The 26,506-nt window shown below is 38.7% G+C and overlaps 1 protein-coding gene across 2 annotated transcripts in view; it reads right to left on the bottom strand.

The window, feature by feature from the left end:
* macrod2 (mono-ADP ribosylhydrolase 2) overlaps window positions 1-26,506 on the bottom strand; it is a 510,226-nt gene that overhangs the window by 32,211 nt on the left and 451,509 nt on the right. For both annotated transcript variants that reach the window (XM_057341952.1, XM_057341953.1), the window contains exons 9-11: window positions 16,035-16,116; window positions 3,563-3,607; window positions 862-903 (exon numbers count right to left, since the gene is read on the bottom strand). In XM_057341952.1, the coding sequence (XP_057197935.1) occupies window positions 862-903; window positions 3,563-3,607; window positions 16,035-16,116 (169 nt within the window). The remainder of the gene's footprint in view (window positions 1-861; window positions 904-3,562; window positions 3,608-16,034; window positions 16,117-26,506) is intronic.

Here is a 26,506-nt window from a genome sequence, read left to right as displayed (position 1 = left end):
GACATTAATTAATTATTGACATTAATTATTCTATTCTATTATAAATATATTGTTTATATTTAATAAAACATATCAAATTGGCCTAATACAACAATTAATATGAATATTTTTTGTTTTATAATTTACTACATCAATCAATACTGTATATCTTCAATTAACTTACATTTTTTACATTATTTTTGTTTTAATCAATAACCTATTTACATACCATACCAAAACAAATATATATATAATTATTAAAATATATCTTCTTTTTACCTTATGGACATGATACATCTTTGTTAGGGCATCCCTTCAGTATGTAGTTTGTTGGTTAGAAGGTCAAAATATGTGCCTTTGAAATGCTGCTGTTGTATCATTTGACCGACCATATTACTATGTGTTGAACACTGAAGAGAGATATCAGCCAACTGGAAATTTCCCCAGACATTAGTCCTAGCTGCTTTAATATTAAAGACGGAAAGAAATCGCACCACCTCGAACCTCGCAGCTTTAAGACAAATGGAGAAATTGTGGTGTTAATAGTCTGGTATCGTCCTCCAGTGTACGAATCTAATTATCTCTGGTCCGTCTTATTGGGGAGCGAGTAATTGTTTCAGTGCTGCATAAGCCAAGAGGCTGAAACGGCAGAATCTGTAAGCTAATGGCTCCTTAAACAGGTTTCCATACCCTGAAAGAATAACCCAAAGAGACTCCATCTCGCTCTCATTTTCCCTCAGCAATGCTTAGAAGAAGGGAATTCTGGGTAATATCGACTCTGATGGTCCAAATGAAAGCCTCATGTAGGCAGATGAAAACTTTAACGGCCTAGACAAAGACATGAACACGCGCACACACACACAGCTGAAGATTTTCTCATACCTGCAGGTTCAATTTCTTCTCCACCCTCAGTCAGTGTGTTATCTGTCAAACAGAAGCGTACAGATGTCAAAAGAAGTCTTTAATCTACAAACTCAAATTAAAAACTTAAAAACATTTCTGAGCTGAAAAGAGCAACAACCAGTCTATACATATATACGAGGAAAAGCTACTGTGGATAATACAAGGCACAGATTTGGCACGGTGAAGTTCTCTGATAAAGGTGAAATGAGCTGAGGAATATCCCGGTATTGTGTTGTAGGCCCTGCTGGAGCGCATATACATGCACCAGGTGATTCTGCATCAACAGAAGCTTTTGTGTGCCGGCTGATAAAAAAATGGGCCATGTGAAAGTGTAATGTAAGGGATTTTGGTGAGAGACAGCATGAAAACGGAAAAAGAGAGAGAGGGATTGATTGATAGAGAGAGGGAGAGCTGATACAGGGGGATGGGGGGAAGCCTCGATTCCATGTAAGAATGGCAACCATTCGAGCCTCTGAATTGGATGAAGAGAAAAAGAGAGAGAATCAGAGCCCTGGCTAAGTGAAGCAGTGCTAAAGGCCAGGGCTTGGCTGCCAGTCAGATATTCACTGAATGAAACTGACGCTAAGCTAGCCGAAACTGCTGGGGCAGGAAAAGTGAGGGAGCGAAAGAAAGAAAGAAAACGTGGTGCTTGGTGTGTTGTGAATAAGATAGAATCCTGATAGGTGTTGCCGTGTCGGGTCATCCTGATCCGACGTTTACAATGAGGTGTAACAGCGTCCACAAAAGAGGTGACCGGTGTCCCTGGTTTTGTGCAGAAGTAAACAGACCCACACAAAGCCACAACACAAAGGCTTACAGTAGCTCGGTGGGCTATTCGACACTGCTCGAAGCCCTTCAAAAGTAATGTTTTATAATGTGCTCGTGAAAACCTCAATCTCTTCTCTCACAGTCTGGATTTTCAATCACCTGAAATTTGTAGAAACCATCAATGCTCGCCTTATTATGTCAATCTCAACTGCTAGTGAGATGTTTGATCTGGGGTTCATCCTTTCAGCTCAACAATGAACTGTTTTTTTTAGGAAAAAAAAAAAGCTACGAAAAACCTATGGTAACTGGACCAAATCAGTAAGTAATGTTGCATATGCGCATTAATGTTCATTTGAACACTTACATCTGCTGGTGTTTCTCTCTTAAATGAATCCGTGTTTTGAACGACTCGGACGAGATAACGATTCAGTGAGTGATTCATTCAGATGCTTGCTTCGTCCTTGAATAAATCAGTCATTTTAAACGAACTGGTTGAATGATTCAGAAAAAAATGCTGCCACCTGTTTTAGTTTCACATTTAAATAAACCTAACATTTCTCTTCGTAAACATTGCTGTATAAATGAAATGTGTCGTATTTTAATTAGTTCCCATGTGAAAAATGTGCATTTGAGCATTTACTACAGCAAACTTTACTAAATTTTATTTGCTACAATTTATCCAATTACTATAGGTAATACTATAATATATTGTAATGTACAGTATAATACAGTTTACTATAGTAAATACAAAATGCTCCATTTAGATCTGTGTATTAAAGGGATAGCTCACTCAAAAAAGATATTTGGAAGAATGATTGAAACCAAACAGTTCTTGGACCCCATTGACTACCATAGTAGGAAAAATTACTTCGAACAGTTCTGCTATTGTAATTTTTCCTACTATGGTGGTCAATTGGTTACAAGAACTGTTTGGTTACAAGCATTCGTCCAAATATACATCATTTTCATTTTTGGGTGAACTATCCCTTAAGGAAATGTTGGTTTATTTTGTAGATTTCAATTATGAACATGGCACAGCATCGTGATACAACTTACATTTACATTTAGTCATTTAGCAGATGCTTTTATCCAAAACTTGGTACCAAGATACTACAGCTGGCATAGTAAGATATGTTTATGGTATCATGACAACCCTACTAGGTTTGTAGTCCAGTCTAAACCCAGAGATAAACCCAGATTAGAAGGCAGTACTACGATGCTCAGCTGTCTCTTTGACAGTGGTTTAGCAGATTTGGAAGGTGGATTTAAAGCCTAACGCTGAGAATTAGCTTAGCCCTAAAGCATTTGTAATGCTGTACCTGCCACCGTGTATTTAGCTCATCTGGAAAACACGAATTAGTCACAATGAAACACCTTTATCGCTTTTTGTCCGTGCGTGAATGCACAGCTCAGGAAGCATCCAGATGAAGGCCATGTAATCTGTTTGTTTGGAAGTCAACAAAGAAGATGTGCAAATCTGCATTTGAATGGACCAGCGTTAAAAGTCGTGTCATACAGAGACCTGTTGAGAACACGCAATGCCAACTGCATTCCAAATTAATAATGTTTCATTGTGCCTGAACGACAAGGTCCTATTAGTTTTTCATTAGTTTCAATCTAAATGTGGTCCCGAACGATTCAATTATGAAGCAAAGTGCATCACCCCGTATCCTTCATCCCAATCAAATGATCTAAAGTAGATTCCCTGTGAGAACACAAGTAAACTGTTTCAGGGATACGCCAAGTAAACACAAACTCTTGTTTTCTTGTTTACAGCCAATCGCAGAGCTGCAATTCGCAACAAAAAGCTTGATTCATCAAGGGCCGATATTGCGATTCAGATGCTGCGGATTATATTTCATCTGGCTCGTTTGCAAATGTGAATACTGCATTAGCAAAAAACGTCACTCACCATCCTCCATTTTAGCATCTTCCTCCTCCTCATGGCCGTCATTATCTGTGAGAGACAGGAGAGAGAACGGAAAGGTCAAAAGCTACAACGGCAAACCTGACATAATCAAAAAACCAGCCCGGCGAGCATGGATTTCCGTGAGCTCGTCCTTATTAGCGCCGTAACTAGAATTTAGCAAAGCAGGAATACAATAACATCTTTTTGCAGCAGTGCCGCTCTCCGAGACCTAAGACTGGAGCTGAACAGGAAACAGAGGCAGAACAAGCATTGATTTTTACATTTAATCCAAGGTTTCTCTAAGGATTGAAAATATGTGGTTTGTTGAGTCCCGCAGGCAGTTAGCTCTTATGTAAGATGAGCAGAGACAAGCAGACAGCTCACAGTCTGTTTGATCCGGATTGATGTATTATTTGAGTTCAAGCTGCTATCAAACACTCATCTGTGGAAAGACAATGGTGCTGTTTGATATTATCCATGCAGCAATTAAATTCAGCATCTGCAGAGGTATTGAGATTTAACTGGGGTTAGTTGGTTAAGAGCAGTGTTGCTCAACTGCTTTTGATGTGAAGAAAGAACAAAAATTGTTTAGCTTACAAAAGCATTCAATTATTAAAAAATTAAGGTAGAATAAAAAAATTAAAACTGCTAAATAAAAAAATGCTAAATTAAATTCTTAAAAAAGAAATGAACAGACTTAAATGAACATTCTTATCATCTCATTCATGACTCATTCAGTCATCATTTGCTCACATTCTTGACATTTCAGACCTGTATGACTTTCTTTCTTTTGCAGAACACAAAATATTGGTAAAATATTTGGTAAATATATAAAATGTTGGTAAAAGAAAACAATTGGACCCCATTGACTTGCTTTGGTTTTTGTCTCCACACAATAGAAGTCAATGGGGACCAATGGTTTTCTTTCACCGACATTTTTCAAAATATTTTCTCTTGTGTTTTGCAGAATAAAGAAAGTCATACACTTGTACGTTTAATTTTGGGGAGAAATATCCCTTTAACATAAAAAGACCTGCAGAAAGCATACAGTAAATGAAGAGTTAATCTGCTAAAACACTCCGTTTTCAATGTCAAAAATCATGTTTTTTATTATGTTATCATGATTTCATTGTGATTTCATTGTGTTAGTTAGCTGTATTTTTGACTTATTATTACGTAATCAAAATATCCCAACTGATATTACATATTATATTGCAAATGAATATTATTTCGCAAATGAACTCTTCAAATACAACCATGAGGGTTCTGTGCAAACCGCAGATCTAAAATCTATGTGCTAACAAAATGGCACATTTGTGGATGTGTCCAATTTAGCTTTGTGTCTCACCTTGCATAGTTTTCTTCATGGTTTCACAAAGCCAAAAGCATGTTTCACAACCTGTCCATGTTGGCATGGTCTACAGCAGTGGTTCTCAAACTTTTTCGTTGTAAGGCCCCCTTTGTGTTAAGTGCATCGCTTTGCGGCCCCCCATATAAAGACGTATAATCTTAAACTTAGAATTTTAATTAAACCAAAAACATTCAGTTATACAATGCTGGAACCACAATTCTTTTGGTTGGTGGTGTCATTTTTCTGATGTTTGATTGCATAAAATCTATGATAAATTTCTATATTTCATAAAATGCCACAAAATCTGTGGCCCCCCTGGATCCATCTTGGGGCCCCCCAGGGGGCCACGGCCCCCAGTTTGAGAACCACTGGTCTATAGGATGCAAGATTTGACTCTTTTTGAAGTGCTGTTGGATTAGAGCTGAAGTAGGTAGGAACTACTCTAAAACAAGTAGGCGAGTATTTCAGAACTATCACAGTCCGCCAGCTACTGCAAATATGCAGGGATCAGCATTCCTTCAGTGCTTCAGCTCTTTTTATCAACTTCTCTATTCTCTTGTTCACTCTCTTCTCTCCTGTGCAGGTTTACTGCTCTGTTTAACTTTGTTGTGTATCCAGCGCGCTCTTCTTTTACCTCTCTTGTTTTTCACACTCTCAGCTTAGAATTCCTGCCAAAAAGTCAATATGTCCTCTGAATTCTCTCTTTCTTTCTGTTTAATTCTCATCTTGCGTGATGCCAAACCTACTGGACCTGAAGCCCAGAAACCGCAGCCAAGGCTTTTCCCTGGCTGGTTACAGCTTGTTAGCCATCCCTGACGACTGGTAGCTATTACCACAAACCAAACAGGTTCCAATTCATACACCGCTAACTCTTAATTGGTTCTGTTCTTCCTCTCTCTTTCCAATATACAAAAGATTCGACAAAGAAATGTGCAAATGTACGATTATTCTTTTATCAGAATTGACTTTTAAACATTCATTCAGTTCAAATTTTTCCCTCACGGAATATCTCGTCCACTCAGATATTCATCACAAGATGGGTTGCGAACGGCAATTCACGTCGACTTCAAAAATAGCTTTGTTATTCGGTTTCTTCTGCCTCCAGCAGGCCTCATCAGCACGTCACCCTCACAGATAGACACAACATCACACGCGCACACAAATTCAGCCTGTAGCAAAACCTCCCGCTTTGATGAAGCGCTCCTGTCATCTGTTCACGAGAGAAAGACTCTTGAAGCTGGGGCCATGTTTCTCTTTTGTTTAACAGCGAATAACAGCACACTCCGCATTTATCTAGATAAGAGCGAGAAAGCAGTGACATCATAACATGCTGAGTAATGCTGGTCACGGAGTAAAACCTTTGGACGACCTTCAGCAAAGAACAAGCGCCCGCCGTGCAGAAATGCTGCCAGCTGATTATACAATATCACAATGAGAGCGATGTAAATGTTGCGCTGTGTTATGCTGCAGTGTGCTTTTTTGCACTTTAATTTATGCTAAATGCAGAATGCGACATATTTGTGCTTGCTGCATCGTTGGGCTTTATGGGTGGTGGAGACCGCAGGTGATTGTAACGGAGGCTGTGTTATTCAGTTTGTTTACAGAAAGGTAAGAGTGTTCATAAATATTCAGCATATGCTCAGTAGAGTTCTCCGTAAAAATGATGGGTTGTTTTAAACAATGGGTTAATTTGGAATAGGTTCATGTGGAATATTATTACAAATATTAATACATTTTTAAATACAAATGAATAAAATAAAACTTTTATTGCCAAATACATGTAAAGCGTACATGTGTCCTATGGTGTGACATATCAAATTTTAGAAAACAAACTGATTTACATTTATATTATTCATATTCATATTCATCACATAAAATAGCATAGAGAGAGATTTATCTTCATTGTTAGTTTTTTTCCTAAATTTATGGCGTCACACCATAGGACAAATTTGCATTTTAGTCTGTCAGAACCCAAATTAATTTACATTGACGCATTTGGGAGATGCTTTTATTCAAAGTGATACAGTATATGGTGCATTTCATAATAATAATAATAATATTTCTACATTGATGTAAAATATTACAAACAAGTCCATAAAATTTGGACTTTTTAATAATAAATATGAAATAATTTTGATCTGCTCTTTTTCAACCAGCATTTTTTTTTGTGCTATTATACCTGTTGCCATATATAATTCTGGTTACACTTTACAATAAAGTTGTGTTTGTTAACATTAGGTAATTTATTAGATAACTTGAACTAACAATGAACTATACTTTTACAACATTTATTATGTCTTATGTCTTAGAGATGTCTTACGTCTTAAGATGTCTTAACATCTTATTTAATGTTAAAGGTCCAGTGAAATCTAGCGTCATCTAATAGTGAGGTTGTGAATTGCAACCAAGGGCTCACTTCACCCCTGCCCCCTCTCTTTTGAAGCACTATGGCAGCTGACACAGGATTAAGATGTCTTCACGTTTTCGTTTCTTTGCTGAAGGAGATAAAGTATTTATGAAACGCGCTTGTCCAAGTTTGTCCATTTAGGGCTACTGTAGAAACAACATGATGAATTCCTTGCAAGGGGACCCGCGGCGTATGCAGATAGAAATAGCTCCAAGATAATAAAAACATAACACTTCATTATATAAGGTCTTTACACACCTCAGAAGACAGTTGTGTATATTATACTTAATTTCAGCATTTCCTAATACATGTTTTAAATCAAATGTTGTATCTGTTAATATTTGTTAATAGTTCTGGTATTAACTAACATTAGCAAATATTAATAAATGGTAAAAACTACATTGCTCATTGTTAGTTCGTGTAAACTCATGCAACTAATGTTAACAAATCCAATCCAATCCAATACAATGAATGTCAAAACGTGTTGCAATCACCCTGAAACTTTTATACTTTTAGCCTATACTTTCAGTAGTCTGTAAAAACAAAGTTCTATTAGAAAAGTTGCTTAGTTTTGTTGTTTTCTTTCAAACAAATTTTGCAGTGATTATGTGAGCCACAACAATAGACATCTAAATGGAGTCACAAGACAAGCAAGCAAGCAAACCAGAGACCGTTTTAATTCCACTGACCAGATGGACCACACGCGCGCAGACACCAGCAGACATCCTCTCTATCTGCACCTCAAGGAGAGCCAGACATGGGCCTCTGGGGGCCAGAGAGTGTGCTGGAACATGCTGCCTTTCAATCTGCTGGTGTCTAAAAGCATTTTAATCAGTTTCAGGGCCTCCCAAACCAATCAATTACTTTAATCAATCAATTAAAGCGCTGGAGTGCGACAAATATCCTCATCCCTTTTCCTAATGGATTAATTTTCCAGGTTGAAGAAAAAAACAATACCTATTTAAAGCTATCTAACGCTGCATTAACTGAAGTTTGACTACCCTGCAAACAATCTGATGTAATGCAGATATAAATGTTGACAAATTGACAGGTAAAATATCATATCCAGGCTTCTATTCCGATGCTATCCTAACATTTTTTAGAAGAAGCCGTGTGCATTAGCGATATCATTCCGTGAAATTAACGCGCAGCTGAACCGTTGCAAGATCCTCATGTGAAGCGTAATGGTTGTACTCCTAGCTGTGTAAAGCCCCATACACGGTGGCACTTCAAAAACTTCCTATGGCGTGTTTGATGATATTAATGCACCGTAACACGTTCAAGCGTTTGTTCCCTGGAGACTGACGACGTTGCATGCACAGCCTTCATTTTCAACTCTATCAGGGGTCCAGGAGGACCCGTGGACTTCCAGTGGGTGACCATCGTTTCACTACAAACACCCGCTTTTACAAATGATAGGCTTTCCTACACGGTAACACTGGGAGAGGAAAGCCTCCATTAAAGATAGCGGGGGGGGGGGGGGGGGCGGTTGTTTGAGAACACCATGTAAATATGGATGTGGGTGCTGGACCATGAGTGAGAGATGGAGCGAGAGAGCGCAAAGTAGTTTTTAGCTACTAGTTTTAGTGCATTATTGGTATTGGAGAGCAATATTGCAAAAGACACTGAAACATTTCAATATAAACAAAAATCTAATTCGCTTAATTAAAACAATGCTAGTGTGAGTGATGCCACACCAGTTCACATCTTTCACGCACTTGATTCTTTCTCTGACAAATGTATTCTTCAACAAACAGCATTCAAGCGTGATCCCTTCACTGACTCATAAATGGCCGCGCCACGGAGAGCAGGCAGTGATGCAAGCAAGCAAGAAAGCAAACTTTATTTATAAAGCACTTTACAACCACCGAAGTGGACCAGTGGTGCTGTACAGAAAAATAAATAAATACAAACTTGTACAAACATGGGATATAGATACATCACATACACTAAAACAATCAAAATGTCACCATCGGGTTTTAAAAGCCAAGGAGAAAAGATGAGTTTTCAAAAATGATTTGAATGAAGAACGTGAAGAAGCTCGTCTAATAGACAGGGGCAAATCGTTCCACAGTTTAGGAGCTGCCACAGAAAAGGCACCGTCTCCTCTCAGCGTTTTGTTTTAGGCACACTCAGTAACAGTTTATCAGCTGACCTGAGAGAACGGGTGGGCACATGAGGGTGGAGCAGCTCAGAATGTAGAGTGGGGCAAAACCATTAAGAGCTATAAAAACAAATAAAATAATAAAAAAATGGATCCTAAAGTGTACAGGCAGCCAATGAAGTGAGGATAAAATGGGAGAGATGTGCTCGTATTTCCGAGTTCCAGTTAAAACATCTGCAGACAAGCGACCAAAGACCCACTAACCCCCGCATACAACGCATTACAGTAATCCAGCCGAGTGATGAGCACTGTTCTAACTTACATAAACACTAGACATGATCTAGAATCCCCTCGCAGACATGAACCTGCTAACTCCCACGTAACGGACCCGAGACTGTACCGCTGGCCCATGGGGGAAGATAACAGTGGGATTCTGGGGATGGCATCACCGCTAAGCGCTGTTGACAGGGCGGCTGAGCTGTCTCAGAAACTGACGGGACTTCAAAGAGATCTCTCTCTTCTAAGCAGAAGTTTGTCTGCGGCGGAGGAACGGCTTTGGGTTGTCGGGGCTGTACAAGAAAGCGGCCACAAATGTGCACAGAAGCCAGTTGAGTGGAAAGGACACAACTTTAAATGTGGTGCCTGAGGAACAAACAGAACACGGCAATGTTCAGCAATGTTCTATTGTTAGCCCTGTGCTAATGTTTTATTCATTGTTTTTTGTGTTTAGATTTGGGTTAAACGGTTACAACAGAATGACAAGAAAAACCATCAAAGAAATTTGAACATGAATCAATTAGATTTAGGTTGCTAATAAGGCTTGCTAAGATCTGGATACTCCACCCGAAATTCTGTCAGGATTTACTCATCCTCAAGTTGTAGTTTTTTGTTTGAGGTATTTGAGGAAAAGTTCTGGGGAACCATTGACTAGCATTTTATTTTCAATGATGTCCAAGAAATGTCAGTTGCTAACATTCTTCCAAATATCTTTCTTTGTGTTCAACAGAACAAAGAAATGCATACAGTTTTGGAACAACTAGAGGGTGAGTAATTCATGACAGCTATCCCTTTAAGACTGTAAAGATGGAGACAAAACAAAACTCTCAAAACAGTATGTAGAGAAACTACAGTATGTGAGGAACAGTGTTGGGTGTAACTAGTTACTAAGTAATTAGTTACTGTAATTTAATTACTTTTCCCTTGAAAAAGTAAAGTAAGGGATTAACTCTTATTTTTTCTGTAATTTAATTACAGTTACTTCTGATGTAATTAAACTAAATACTTTGTGTAATATGTGTGTGCAATAGTGGAATTGACATCAAAATTCAAAGTCTAACTTTAAAATCCTTGCTTTAATGTATAATTTTCACATTTGTAATACTTTGGTCAGTTAATAATACTACTTTATGTAGTTTAATATTATTTATTTGAATAAATTAAATAAGCCGTTTCATGTCTATCCTTCAATCACTTAAATAATCAAGGTTGATGTAGGCTATAGAAAGTAATTAGTAATAAGTAAATAAATACTTTTTGGAGAGAGTCATTTGTACAGTAATCTAATTACACTATTGAATATGTAATTAGTAACTAGTAATTACTTTTTCAGAGTAACTTACCCAACACTGTTATTATATTATATTTAACCTTGTTCATTACAAGCTGGATGTGCCACTGTCCACCTGACATAGACACAGAAATCTAATGTGATGGATGATCCTTGTTGGCCACTTCCCGTTTTGATATGGACAGTGCGGCTTTAATGTTGAAAAAGTGTTTTGGTGATGCACAGCTGAAGGACAATATCTTCCATACGGCCCTCGGGTCATTTGTCACAGATGAACAACTTTCTCTGACCAGTACCTTTGTATACTTGCCAAACAATATAAGAAATATTCCGACAGGAATAAAAAATGAAGCTAATTATAAGCATGCTACGCTAGTTATAAACAAACTTTCCATCAAGCTGTAAGTTCATAACTAATAAAGAAATGTACTTAAATACAACTTTGACATTGGTCAGAGTAAGAGTGATGCTAAAGCAAACATGAATAATTATATTTCTGTACAGCCATATTAAGATCTGTGGATAAGTAGAAACCAAGCAACAATGCACTCCATCACATTGTTCTGAAAGTCTGAAAATCGGAAAAAGCGTGGGTATTACGAGCTGGGTTATTATATTTATATATTTCAAAATGCTATCTTATCAGTAACTTGGTCATTTTGAGCTTGCTTTCCATACGTGCTCTCCAAGAAAGAGCTGTGTCGGTCGCACCATTTCTGAGGTTGTGATCTTGGACTGTGTCCCAAATATCTTCAATCGTAAGTATTAAGCAAACCCCCTTACATTCAGAACTCGTAAAGCAAGGATTCACAACACGCAGCACAGTTTTCAGAATCCGTTATTTGCTGTCATTTGGGAATATTTTCTCATTTCTGCAGCCGCTTTTTCTGTGAATCTGACAGCTGGTTGGGAGGCATACACTGATGAGACAATTTCCCATATGCAAATGCCACCGTTGCATTCTATTCGCTATTTGTCACACACTTAAAAAGTGGCATATGAAGAGATTACGAGAACACGCACATCCTAACGTGTGTACACCAAAGTTACCACAAAAATATGTGGCCAAATTATTTCGCTAAGTGACAGCACAATAACCTGTCTCTAGTTTAGCGAGCAGGACAATGACATTTTTTTCCAGTCGTATGGATGCAAGAACAGACGAGGACTTGTGTGAATACATGAGTGAGTGAGTGGGTGAGAGAGGGAGAGAAAATGTATGCGGCGTGCCAGAGAGAAGAGCCAGAGAATAGCCACGGCGCGAGACACGAGTGCGGCTTTTAAGCTCAGTTTAAATGAGCACGTCTCTTCCACAGCTCTTGGCACGCTGGTTCCCATGGCGATGATGATGATGATGAGGTGTTGGGATCGAGCTGTCAGGCCCTTGTTATTTTCGCACATTTTACAACCGGCGCTATCAGGGACACCAGCAGAGCTAATTCAGTTCTATTGTCTCTCTCTCTCTCTCTCTCCATCTAAAAAGCACTTCAAATCTCACTTCACAACGATTCGCCCCAATATACCATCCTCATGATAATTTCACTCTTCTGGAATGTTCTCTCTCCTCCTGTGTCGATCAATATCTAATAAACAGAGAAACATGCTAATGAGATAACCAAGAAAACACAAAGCGATGCTGCTTGTTTAACAGTGCGACAGACCCTTCACTACAGATAATAACTCCGTATGGAACTCATAATGATTCTCACATTAAAGACAAATACCATCACGGAACAAGGCAATTTAAACTTCGTCTAAGACCTGGAGAGAAACAACTGCTTTGATTATACTGACGTGAGATTCGAAGTGAGGAAAACTACAATTTCCGGGAGAGAAGGGAAAAAACAAAGATGGTCTCATGATGGTAAAACATGCTAATCTCAAAAGGGTTGCAATTACTGCAGATGACCCTGTCTCGGCATCGCTGACCTCTGACCCCATCAGACCAGTCTTTCCGTTTATTAATCACTGCTCGTGTCTGCTTCTCTGACCCACATTTTAATAATAAAACCATATCTGACTTCAGCAATATTAACCTGAACGCTCAAACACTTCCTGTGTTAAGAGGGATGGTTGGTTTTAACCCAGATTTTTATTATTTTCTTACACTATGAAAGTAGAAATATACTAAGATTTAAAAGCAAAGCTTGCAATTTGATGATAAAATGTGTAAGCTTGAATGCATTTGGATAAAAGCATCTGTCAAATGTGTACATGTATTGTGAATGTACACTGTAAAAAATCAGAGCTCAACTCAAACATTTCTAGTGACTGGCTTCATCTGAATTTTTCAATTGGCTCGATTTTATAAATATATTTTGTGTCTTTTCAAAAGGCGTTTACAGTCTGTAAAAAATAGATGCAAGTCAATAGAACATTTTGAGTTGGAGAGGACTGAATTTTTTTGTCATTAACTAAGCTTTATTAACTAAGCTTCAAAAATAACTTGCTGAAGTATCTGCAAGGTTGCAATGTCACATTTATACCATGGCTGTTCAGAGGTAATTTTAGAGGTAAAAAATAGATTTCAGATGATTTTCAAATAATAATAATTAAAAATCTAAACTTTGTGCACATAAGAAATATATGTGAATATGATACAGTGTAACCATTATAATATTGTGAATATTTACATTCTGATAATACATTTAGAATTGGTTTACATATTTTCTATTAAAAATATTTTCATTTGTGATGCAAAAGGTAGCATGAATAGAATAAAAACAATTTTATACTAAGGAACATTTTGTAAAACTAGGTTTTAGTGTAAAAAACCTTAACTACTTGACAAAAATGTTATAAACTAATTAAACACAATACAATACAATAATAAATAAAATACAAATTAACCACGCGCCACCATATATGGAAGGTCATATACTGTTTCCGGGTCCAAACGCTCAATAAGATGCTATAGGCAAACAACAAAAAATGCTAATATACATTCATGGCGAGCTGTAAAACTATCGGAAAACCACGATCCTAACCTTTATCTTCATAACGAAATCCCACATGGCCAGTCAGTAATTCATTTTTCATAATTTATTCAAATATTGATGTCGGAGAGTCCATAAGCCTGGAGACTGTAGTGTATACTGTGAGTTAATAAATGCTCCGCTTAAATATGCGATGTGAGTAAACAGTGCTCATTAACAGCTGTTTAAGCTGTAGCCCCGCTTGAAATGAATAGATGCTTGGACCCGGAAACGGTATTCTTTACGTCACCACTTAACAACCGAATATATATATATATATATATATATGTATATTTATTTATCTGTATGACAAAGTTACAAATAATATATTTTTTTATTTGTCCATTAATAGAAGGTAAGACCCAATTGTGAGAAAGCATTGGTGGAAATGAGCTGCGGCTCATTCTGATTGGCTGTAAACTCAGCGGCAGCCCCTGCCATCTCATTTCTAAGCACTAATACAAAAAGACGCTGCTGGGGAACAGGGACTGGCTGATATAATTACAAATTCTCGGGCGAATTCAATCTTTCACCGAGACCTGAAGTAGAGAGCGTTGTGTGTGTATGCATGTGTATGACAGAAACATGACAGAAACAAAACATTCAGCAAGTGGGAAAAAATGACAAGCTTCACACTGTATTCCGCCGTCGAAGTGCATGTGTGAGAGAGAGAGTGAAAAGTAATGGTGGATCATATTATTCTCCTGGTAATATGTTTTTACGGTTCGTCCACTAGCACGTGTGTGTTTGTGTCCATACAAATGATGATCCTCCTGGCAAGCAGCTCATTTGGAAAACTCCAGAGGGTCTTGTCATGGAAGTGGCACGAGCTTCAGGGACACCGAGACAGCAGGACACTTGGGAGGGTCCACGGGGCTACATGTGGCCTGCACTCACATCATTTGTTTGTTTTGCGCCCAGGGAGATAGAAGTGCAATTGAAAAAGGGCTTCCTGAGAGAGACGTGGCCTTTAAAGAGACAGAAATGCTACACGGGTGCACAACACGTTCCCATGGAACCAGCTAGTGCCACGTCTCGTACGGGAAGACTGAGGGGAAAAAGAAAAACACAGACAACGTGAAGGATTAGGTGAAAGAGAAACAGTGATATTGACATTGACGCAAGGCCAAAGTGTAAAGCAAAGGGAGACAAAGACCAGAGAACGGGCTTCTGAAGTCACGTCACACAACAGTTCATCTTTACATAAACCACGCCAGCACCGAAGACCGCACGATACAACCGAAACCAGACTAGAAGACGTGTGAACGTCATTGAGGAGGTGCCGTCCTGCGTGTCTCCAACATCTGCTCTTGGCTGTTGAAGTCTCTGAGAAGCTCAGGAACGCTCAGGGTGATGACAGAAGTAAAATGCCTCAGAGTCATGCTCTACATGAGGACCTCCAGGCCACAACCGTTCTGCTTCAGAGAGAAGCTATTGGTAATGGGAAATATTTGCAGTGGAAACATCCAGTCCCTAAAGAAGCCCAACACCTGTTAAACTCATGTGGCCGTGTAGTTTTGGGTTTTCCAGACATCACAAAGAAGTGAGATGTTTGAGTGGCCTACGAGTTTATAAATAGAGATTTTGAGAACACCAGAACTCACTCAAAGACACTGAAAATCGAGACACAAATGCAATGAGCCGCGAGATGCATACACCAAATAAACAACTGAAAACAAAGCCTCTCCTAGTTCTCTCATAAACCCACATATTGTGTGAATCATTCTTCTGTTGCCGGCCTGAATATTCTGCCATTCAGAGTGTTTACAGCATTTATATTTGACTATAAGCTATAACATGCAATTTGTGTCAATTAAAATAAGGTTAAAATTACTTGCTCGAATTAATTCATGGTAATATCACCCTGTATGATGAAGTCTTTATCATGTTTCAATCTCTCAGCTCCCTCGGTTCTACTTCAAAATATGATACAAATTCTTTCAGGCTTCTTGCCAGTCCAAGACCCGACACTGGAAATCCCTCTTGATGCTCGAGTTACATGCTTTGAACCGAGTGGGTGTAACAGCCAACAGATAAAATGAAGTTAGATTTAAATAAGAAGATACAGTACCTGGGGAGAAGAAATGTGACATCTTCCTCTTGTAAATTTCATAATCTGTCTCCAGGAAGACGCAGAATATGACAAGGTCGATCTGCAGAAAGAGCGCAAAACAGGAATTTAGAGTAAGAGAAAAATGGATCTCTGTGTAAACACATGGTAAAGGCAAACACTATTAAGAAATCTGAGCGTATCCGGGATCAAATATCGTAACGCAACACAAAAACTCATGCAAATAATTTATGACATCGAGACATTTAATCACTCTAAAAAGTAAAGAGAGCAAAAATGAAATGATGAAAATCCAGAATAAACGTTATATAACTTTTGGATATTCCCTCTTTCTCACACAATATAGTAACACCAAGTATACAATATTAAAATTGCAAAATAAATATTTTTTTCTGTATTTATTAAATGACCTAGTGTTATGACTATACGTTGATCTACAATACATTGAAAATACACAAATAATCAAAATATGCATTGAACAACATATCCAGTCATTTATGAATGTAAATGGGAATCTTTAGTAAGACATATATTTTGTGAAAACACAAGTAAACACTTGATAGACTGATGAAAAGTCAAGAAAGGGGCAAAACAAATCACTCCTGAGAGTGCTATTCTGAAAACAGCCTGAACATGTTATTTTGTTTCTTTTTTTGTTGCCCTTTAATATCGGATGAAGTACAATGACTTGCATATCTTGAATTCATGGGAAAGAAAAGAACACGCTATCATTCATCTCCGTCCATTACTTCCTCTACTCAAACTACATAGTCATCTTGGACCACAGCTGACCAAAAGTAATTTCAGCAGGGAGCAGAACATCAAGATTAAAACCCAAACCAAAAACATAAAACCTCGCTGCACTCCCTTATCACTGCTGAGACCGGATCCCTAATTCGGTTCTATCTTTCTCCATTCCGGACCACCCAGAAAGGATCCTACTGAAGATACACAAATACAGGGATCTAAAAACAAGAACCTCTTTTGATTCTTCCCATGTTCTCAAAACAAAGAGCTCATGAGAAAAGAACATAAAACACACAATGAAAGGCTGTACTGCAAGGGAATACCCTTTAAATAACAAACATATTACTTGCATTTGCATATTATTCATAGGGTACTTGTATATAAATTCTGTGGCCCCCAAAGAGTTTTTGTAGACTTTTAGATATATAAACCATTACCATCCTTAACAAAATATTGGAATCTCGAAATAACATATGTATTTTTTTCTAAAAAAACCTAGCGTTCTTATAGACCAGTTATGTTTCACAACATGATTGCCCAAGTACTTTGTTTTAAAAACACCTTTACATGAAAAGTACGCTTGTGCTATCTTTCTTAAAAATAAACGCCACTTGCTTCGTTATATAATGCTTAATGTTTCATAGAAAAATGAACCTGCAGTCCATATCTATAAACAACACTGTCCGAGTTGGATGTCAGGGAAGAACACCCTCAAACCCCTAGGGTCAAAGATAAAATACAGGTGTTTCAAATATATGTTCCATAATCTAATACGAACAACCCTCAGGTTTCAATCACCCATCAGACACACCATAAAACGCTCTGAAACACAGAGGCGTATATAAATATTCGCTCCTGCCCAAACCTTTCTTTTAAAGCAAGAAACGCAATACTTCCATTCCATCAACTCTCAGGATTCTTATCTGACTCTCTCTGCTGCAGGTACACCTCTCTCTCCCTCCGCGGAGAAAATGTGCCTCCCAGGGAGAAGTCAGATAATCGCCCTGCTGAATATTGCAATATTCCCAGAAAGCCTTGTAATGGTCTCTCCCCTCTCGACTGCCAGCGGATGGAGAGGCAGATAAAGCAGGACTCCCAGCGGGATGGCGAGAGACCGGACCACCTCTTTTCCCCCTTACCGGCAACCCACATGAGAATTCGATATGAAAACCTCCCTCTCGCAGTCGTGCGCAGACGGACAGCTGTCTATTAATAGTTTATGGCATGCCCTTTGGAGTAAATGTTAAGACTTGACTTGAGACTAGTAACATTTTTATTTTTTTGCAAGACCAATGTCTCCAGGGGTGTTTTGGGTCCATAAAGAGAAAGAATGGTCTCGCTCACTTTTCTCTCTTACACCCTTCAACTCGTAATGAGTATGAGACACCTTTTAAGACAGCTGTAAAGACCAAGGGTTAGGAATAAAAAAAGGGACAACACTGCCAAAGGAATATCTTCTCCCGTCTTTAAATCTCTGAATGCCCATGCAGAACAAGAGAGAATACAGAATGTGTGTTAGCACAACAGGTAAAATCAGCCACACTGAAAAAACAACTAGTAGTAGTTTGTTGTGTTAATTTGCTTAATTTTGCACACAGTTTTATAAAGTAAATTTACTTCACATTTTTTTTGTTTCAAGTTTTTGCACACAGTTTTTAAAGGTGCTGTGTGAAATTCTTTAGGGTCCATTGACAGAAATGTCTATGTCTTCTAGAGGTGTCTAAAGACTTTACATAATGAAGCGTTATGTTTTTATTCTATCTTAGGGAGCGAGGGAAAGGGTGAAGGGAGCAGGTCGGATCATCTTGATTTCAGAAGAGGTAGAGGAGATGGTAGGAACATTGTTTCCGCCTTTGCTATTAAAACCGTAATGCTGCAGTACTACATGACGCATCCAATGGAAAAAAGATCAATAATTACAATACAAACAAGATACATTAACAGAAGTTTAAAGTAGCAAAAAGTTTTATCCACAAAGTTGAAAGTAGAAAAAAGATATAAATATAAATATGCATACATATAAGAACAGAAAATATCAGCTTTAGTGTAATGTGAAAAGCAAGTGGGAAATTGCATCGCGTTCTGTTATCTTATTTTAAAGTGACAATAAAAACAGTAGTGGGGAATTTTGCTGAGACTGAACAGCTACTAAAGCTATAAAAGCTGAAATATAGTTCTAATTAGCTTATTAGCACATTCATTTATTTCTGCTTATTTGACTCTTTTCTGCTTACTTGTGTAGACAGTTTTTCTCAACTTTAGTGCAAAATGTTCATAGGTGAGTTGATGCACTTTTACTGCTGTTCTTTGCTCTGCTCCAGTTTTCTGTAGGCACTGATGCCCCCCCACACAAACACCAATATGCTACAGAGGGGATAATGTTGATCACATGATCACTTTCATCACACCAGCCTCCCAGAGTCCCAAACTTAATATGGCAGCTACCAACAAACCAGATATGACTTTAATTTAAGAACCGAGATCAAAATCCGGCTTTGAAACATTATTACCACTTTTTTCAAAACCTGCTGAGGATATCTATATTGTACATATATTATATATCCTCAGCAGGATGTAGTTTCTGCGTTCCCTATTGTTCAAAACTTTGATTTTGAAGGCTATTCTGGCATCCCTGAGGAGATATTATTTGTCAAAATCGTGATATACATCGGACATATCCAAAAGCTGTTTCTCTTGCAGAACGTGTCTGTGCACAACATTACATCGATGGAAGACCCCAGAGGCGTATATGTCATTTTACAGCAATGTGCTGAAAGCACAGCTCTGAAGCACAGTTCTCATACACTGTGCTGAGCAGCAGGGGATTGTGGGAAATGAAGAATGGTGTCCAAACATATCCTCCGGTAAGCTGAGTGGAAGCTCAGCTTGAGAGGGTTAATGAAGGCCTAACGAGGAAGCAGAGATCGCAGCGTGCCGCCCAGCCTGGTCATAACTCAACGCTGATTGAACGACCATGGCCGGAAAGGGAGGGGGAGAGAGAGAGAGAGAGAGAGAGAGCTACTAGATGCAGGTACATAATATAGAGCAATGCAAAGTTAACGCCATTGGTTAATGTATTTACAAGCAGACTGCATTTCTGTTCAAATACAATGATCTAATATCGTACATTGATTAGCAAACAATGGATATGGTATTATTTGAGGAACTGCATAACTGTAATAATAATACTGATAATATAAATACATAAATATTCTTGTTATCAAATCAATTTATTTAATATGTGTGTGTGTGTGTGTGCACATAAAAATGCACACACATACGTGTAGTATATGCAACACATATTTAAATAAATATTCATAAAGTTATATTTAAATAAAATGTATATTATGTATAAATATAAAAACATATATAACATATTTCTGCTTATGCTTTTATACATATAAAAACACACGCCACGCACACATATATTATGTGAGCACAAACATTTGTATTGGAATTGAGTACTCATGATTAATCGATTTGACAGCCCTAAAAAATATGCAATAATATTATTGGCAAATTTGAACACTGTCACTGTAAACAAACCTAAACAAGCCTCATATGGCTTACTGCTTTACTATGCATCGATATATCCAGTCATAGTACTTCATAACTGAATGTAGTTCAGAAAATGCTCAAATTAAATAGACCATCTAGGACCCATCTAATATATTTCAACACAGGCACACAAACGGCATTGTTAGTAGAATAACACCTGGCCAGGTAAAAACAGCTTGAATTTTTTCACTCTGATACAGTTGCTCATAATTTGACTGTGGCTGCAGGCAGAAGCTGAGACGAGGAACCCAGCAGGTGCCACGACATTCAGCTGGCCCTCGTAGCGATGATCTGTCACCGCCAGGCACCCATGCTCGTAATTACATGGGGACGGTGCCAGGAAAACTTTGACGCTCTGGCTATAGGGCGCACACTCTTCTGCTCGTAATTCCTTATTGTTTCTGTCAGGTGTAATGAAGAGGAACCCGCGTATGTGGGCTTTAAGGTGCGATCACTGAAAAATACAACTTTTGTCATAATTTGCTATTCTGATGACTTACAAATTGTCATGTCAGACGAACATATGGTTTGAAAAAAGTCATTATTTATTATTTAGTACAAAAAAAGAAAAAACATACAGTGTGACCAGGGCCGCATTAAGACTGTAAGGGGCCCCTGGGCTTTGCCTCTTGAGGGGCCCTTCATCCACCAGAATTACAGCCTACATTCACACAATCTCAATAATCAAATTTATTTTGCTGAAAATAATACCATTAACAAAATATCTAAACCAATAAGTCATGTAAAATATACGCAAATATCACTGCATTAACTATGCACATAGTCCTATAATAATACAACTCCACAAGATTCCCTTGTGTTTATGTATAAAATATAAATGATCTGATTGTCTGATCATTTTTTTATAGTTTTAAAATACGAATTACTCATATCAAAGTTTTTTTGGAAACATGATTTTAAAAAGATAAAGAAAATAATACACTTTTAACAATTTAACTTCAGGTTCCATAATTAATTATTGGCAGCAGCTATTTACACTAAGTTTAAATAGCAGTAGGTTCTGTTACACTAAGTGAAAATTGCAGCATTTCCTAGCGATATTGGGCGGGGTTTAGCGAAGTCTGCGACAGGAGAGAGAGTAGGAAGAGGAGCGGTGAGGGTCAAGTGCAAATAACACACACCTGACTTGTTGCAGAAATGGCTTCGGGAGCCCGGAGAAAAGCAGCCAAAAAGCGTAAAGCTGAGAGAGAGAAGCTGGTGTGAGGACTCGTGCGCTATGCTGAACATTGTGAGAGAGCTGCGACCAACTGTCTTTATTTTTATGAATGTTTGTGGAAGCGCAGGAACATGCGTAGGAAGCGCAGGTTTTGTTTTGAACTTTGTCGGAGAGTAAATAAACGCACAAGCCCTAGTAAAGCCGAACCTGTCTTCCTTCCTTACTTTGATATGCTTTACACAAAATAAAATAGCTGTATTTTCTTTGGGTTACGTGTAAATAGTAGTTAGATGCTATTGATGCTTATAAATAGTGGCAGTATACTGTTTGCACCTCAGTATTGTTGTGCATTAAACATTATGCAATAATAACAGAGTGTAAATCATTATATTTATTATAATAATTAAAATGATGTTAACTTATTGAGATATTCACCTAGCCCTAGCTTTATCTCCGGCATGAATCTATACAGACTTACGTCTTAAGGCCTGTACACACAGAGTCGACGGTCGGCCGTCGGACAGTCATCTGGCTTAGTTTTTCTGGTGTGTTCCACGCTGTTGGCTAAAGTCCGTCCCCGTCTCCCTTTAGCCCGTCTGGGAGTCAGATCACTCTCATTGGCTGTTCGGCTTAGCGAACCAGTGTACAAGAAAAAAAACGGAAGTGAAGACAATAAGCAAACGACAAAGATAATAGGGAACGCACAGGATTATGGATTATACATTATGGATATATCATGAATCTGTCTGAGGTGAGCGAGAATTGTGTGAATCTGAAAGCAATTCAAATTCTTTATTTATGTTTTGTATCCCAGCTGATACTAGCTCTTCCGGTTTCCCGTTTTGGGTATCAAATATCAACTACTGCCACCTGCTGGAACGGAAAGTTATTCCTCTCACGCAGCCGCAGAACAAACGTGCTACTTGGCCATGGGGTTTCGACCATCGGCTTGGTGTGTCAGGGCAATTTTGGATCCAGACGCAGTCAACCTCATCCGACCTCACAGTCTGCTTTTCGTCTGCGGTATTTTGTCGTGTCGGCTTGGTGTGTACCTTACTCTACGCCACTGGAGTCGATCATTCAAATGTTGTAATTCTTACTCTTTCTCTATTGCAATCAGATACTGGTGGGGGGGACGCAATTAGTTTCTACCAACAGGTTGGGCTATTTGCACTCAGTATAACACACTCCATCATTTTTTTCGACATCACCGAGGTCCCTGAAGCCCAGGTAAGCCGTGCATTAATGCAGCCCTGAAGTGTGACATCATAGAACCTGTTGCTGGTACTCACTATAGTGCCTACAGAAATTGTGAATGTTAAAAGCCTAGCATGAAAGTGATGTGTGTTTATAGGATGATTGTAATTACTGGAACGCTGCAATACCTTTTCAAACAAACTATGAATATCATCTAGAAAATAAGTAGCTATATAACTTTGTTTAATACATGAGTGGGTTGTCAGCAATTTATATCATTACGAGAAGCTGAAACTCTTCGTTCAGTCATGGCGCATCAGGGAAAAAGCAAGCAGCAATGCAATACTACGCTCACGAAGAGAAGCGAGCTCATGATGACATGATGTGAAGTGATGAAGAGAGTCCTTCAGACAACATAAAAAGAGAACGAGACGAACGACGCTTGGGGTTGGGGGGGAGCGAGTGCCCGGCGAGAGGCAGGTGGAGACTTTCCAGGCCTTATTACCGGCATAATTACGCACACCTGAGCCAGCCCTGCATGAGAGGACAGTAATTAAAGAGTTGGGAAAAGCATAAGAGAAACACACACACAAAGGCACTCACATCCGGAGATGTGCCAATGGATAAAGAGGGATTGGAGGATAAACACAGAGGAGATCACACATTAAACGACGCATGAACACACACGAACGAACTCGCATATATCAAACGATTTGTCAAACGCTAGGGAGATGGTGTGGAAGATGCCACACTGCGGTGATCACAAATTAAAAGGCATCTATAATGAGTCGGCGATGATGATGCACTGCTCGCGCTGGTTTATTATGTCGGGGGGCAATCGGAAACTTTGAGCCAAGAATCTGAAGGCCAAAAGCGGTGCGGTAAAGACTCCTGGAGGTAAAGCAGATTAGCGAAGGCTAATATTAACCTCCATGTGACCTTGGTCAAGTATTTTGACAGCCCTGGTGTGCTAATACCTCGCCTGACTGATGAGAACATAGATATAGCGATGAGACTAGCAATTTAAGGCACTTTGGAGTATACGGAAAAGTTTAGAACCAACTCGGCAAACCAAGTTTTTATGATCTTACCTCTGAAGGTCGGGTCACACTAGACTCCATTTATACAAATGCAAGTGCAGGAGCAAACAAAAGTGACAGAGGCATTTATTGCTGAAGCTGCATCCAAAACTACTGACCTATACTCATTCGCTATATACTGAACATGATATAGACCACTTCGGAAGACGTAAACAGTGCTAGTCCAACGCTGGTCCAGAAGAACTTCCTGTTAAAGTTCTTTAACAGTACACAAACGTTTGAACAACATACAACCAAATGTAAATTTATAACCGAATCAAAATGTTAAATGAATATCTTTAAGATTCTACAATATATGAAAGATAAAAAAACAACAATACTGTGATAAATAAATAAAACTGCTTCTGGACCAGTGTTAACATTTTGTGAAGTGGTTTATATTCAGTTTCTAAGAAAAAGTGATAAAATTCATGCAATATGCAACAACTATTAAAAAATTTGCCTGACTGCTCATATAGAGACCCATTAAAAAAGACTATTTAAATTTTTTAACTTGACTTGGATATGGTTTTATATATAAAATAAAACAAAATATTGGGTTACACATTAAATTTCACCTTTTTTAAGTATTTTTAGCATGAACTTACATAAACAGAAAAATCGTTTTTAAAACAAAACTGATCCGAGTCAGATATACGAAATACATCCATATTATATATTTTTGCTGGCTGTCTGAACAAAGTCTAAAAGTCATCACTCAAGTCACAATTGCCGACTGCAACATTGCATCACTACAAAACAGCATCCTGTAACCTTGACGCCAAGGGGCTTATTGTTTTAAAATTCACAGCAGTCATTTCTCCACAAGTCCCACCCTACATTCAGTCACATTGATAATCAATTTCTAACGTTTGCCTCTCCTGCTGTACTTCATACTGCGCTAAGAGCAAACTCTCCGGTCATACTGGGATGAATGCATTCATCTGATTGACAAATCAAGACAAAGGCTGGCAGAAACCACTGAGGACGAGAGGTGAGACGGTGACGGAGACGGTCAGCCAGCCGGTTTGACATTGATTCGACCTTGTGTTCCCCTGAGGGACGAATGGAGGGGTAGGGGTGGGGGGTTTGCGACTTGTTCTGACCGTAGCTCTTACCGAATTATCATTTCAGAGCCGGGCTTCTGAAAGGTTAGTCCTTTGAACAAAACGGCCAGATCTATACATCAAAGGATGGGGGTCTGCCAGCACCCTTTAAGAAAGCTCAGATGATCAGGTGTGGAGTGGGGATAGTGATGAATGAAGATCTTTGATTATCTCATAACATGTTTTTCAAGCTGCTCTATTAATAACACAACATTGAGGAAAATACTAGCAAGTGTCCAAATGTTAGACTAGCTAAATAATACATCAACTGCCTGACACTAGCTCAAAAAGCTTAAAGGTCCAATGTGTAATTTTTTGGAGGATTGACAGAATTGCAATATAATATACGTAACTATGTCTTCAGAGGTGTATAAAGACCTTACATTATGAAACGTCATTGTAGCGAGGAAGGCGGGGCGAGAGCCGTGGGGCGAATAAGGCGGGGCCGGCGGCGTAAGTGGCAACGAGTGTCAGCTGTGCGACCGCCGGTCCCCGCATGCCTCACGGGGGAGCTCGGGAGCATAAGAGGACGAGCGACCGGACCATCGGGAGAGAGGACCCGGGCCCGGAAACTGTTAAGTTTGTTTATGTTTGTGTGGCCGGCAGTCGACCGTGAGGTGGCTGCCGGTCTTTTATTCTTGGATTATTGTTTGTTTATTTTTCATTAAAGTTTGTTAAATGTTCGCCAGTTCCCGCCTCCTTCCTTCCCTACATTGAACTTTATTACAGCCATGTTTTTATTACCTTAGAATGAGCTATTTCTGTCTACATAGACCGCGGGTCCCCTTGCATGGCATTTGCCATTTTGTTCCTATAGTAGCCCTAAACGGACAAACTGCTCTACAGAGAGCGTTTCGTAAATACGTTATCTACTTCGGCAAGGAAACGAAAACATCCTGTATCAGTCACCATAGTGCATCAAAAGGGAGGGGTGAGCGGTGAAATGAGCTATTGGTAGCAATTTGCTACATCACCACTAGATGCTGCGCAATTTCATACACTGGACCTTTAACTAAGGAAAACAATAGGGTGTTTGATGCAAACTGGACTACTTAAAACTAATTTAATCATCATAAAATAAGGCGCTAACATAGAGATAATAAATAATTTAAACAATGAGTATTACTAATAAGAATAAACATGGTATGTACTTCATATGCCGTTCACTGTTGCCAAATAATGTTACAAGCACCGAAAATAAAGCATGACACAAAGCTGTGTTTACATCCTCTCTGTTGACCAATCAGCATCCAGAACATGAATCCAGAATCTGTTTTATAATCAATGTTTTAACAGGCCGTGAGGTGTTGAGTCTTGTTAAAAAGCACTGCCTAACACTTCCTGACTGAAGCATTAAAATACAGCATCTTTAAATTGTGCCCCTCAGATGAACAACAGATAATAAATTAAGTATCATACTGTGTAAACCAAGCCTGAGGTTTCAAGCAAGCTAAGATATTCTTCACAGATGTATAACAGGAAATTAAATTAGCAGCTCAACAATGAAATGCGGTGGATGTGAGGGAATTAAAGCAAGATAACTTGAGGCATTAAAAGTGTACAGTATGTCAGCGAAAATAGGGTGCTCTGGAACCCTACAATAATACT

The sequence above is a fragment of the Triplophysa rosa genome, linkage group LG9, assembly GCF_024868665.1.
Source record: "Triplophysa rosa linkage group LG9, Trosa_1v2, whole genome shotgun sequence".
In the NCBI taxonomy this organism is placed as follows: Eukaryota; Metazoa; Chordata; class Actinopteri; order Cypriniformes; family Nemacheilidae; genus Triplophysa; species Triplophysa rosa.
Note: the sequence above shows the minus strand (reverse complement) of the source record. Positions and strands in the feature narration are given on the sequence as shown.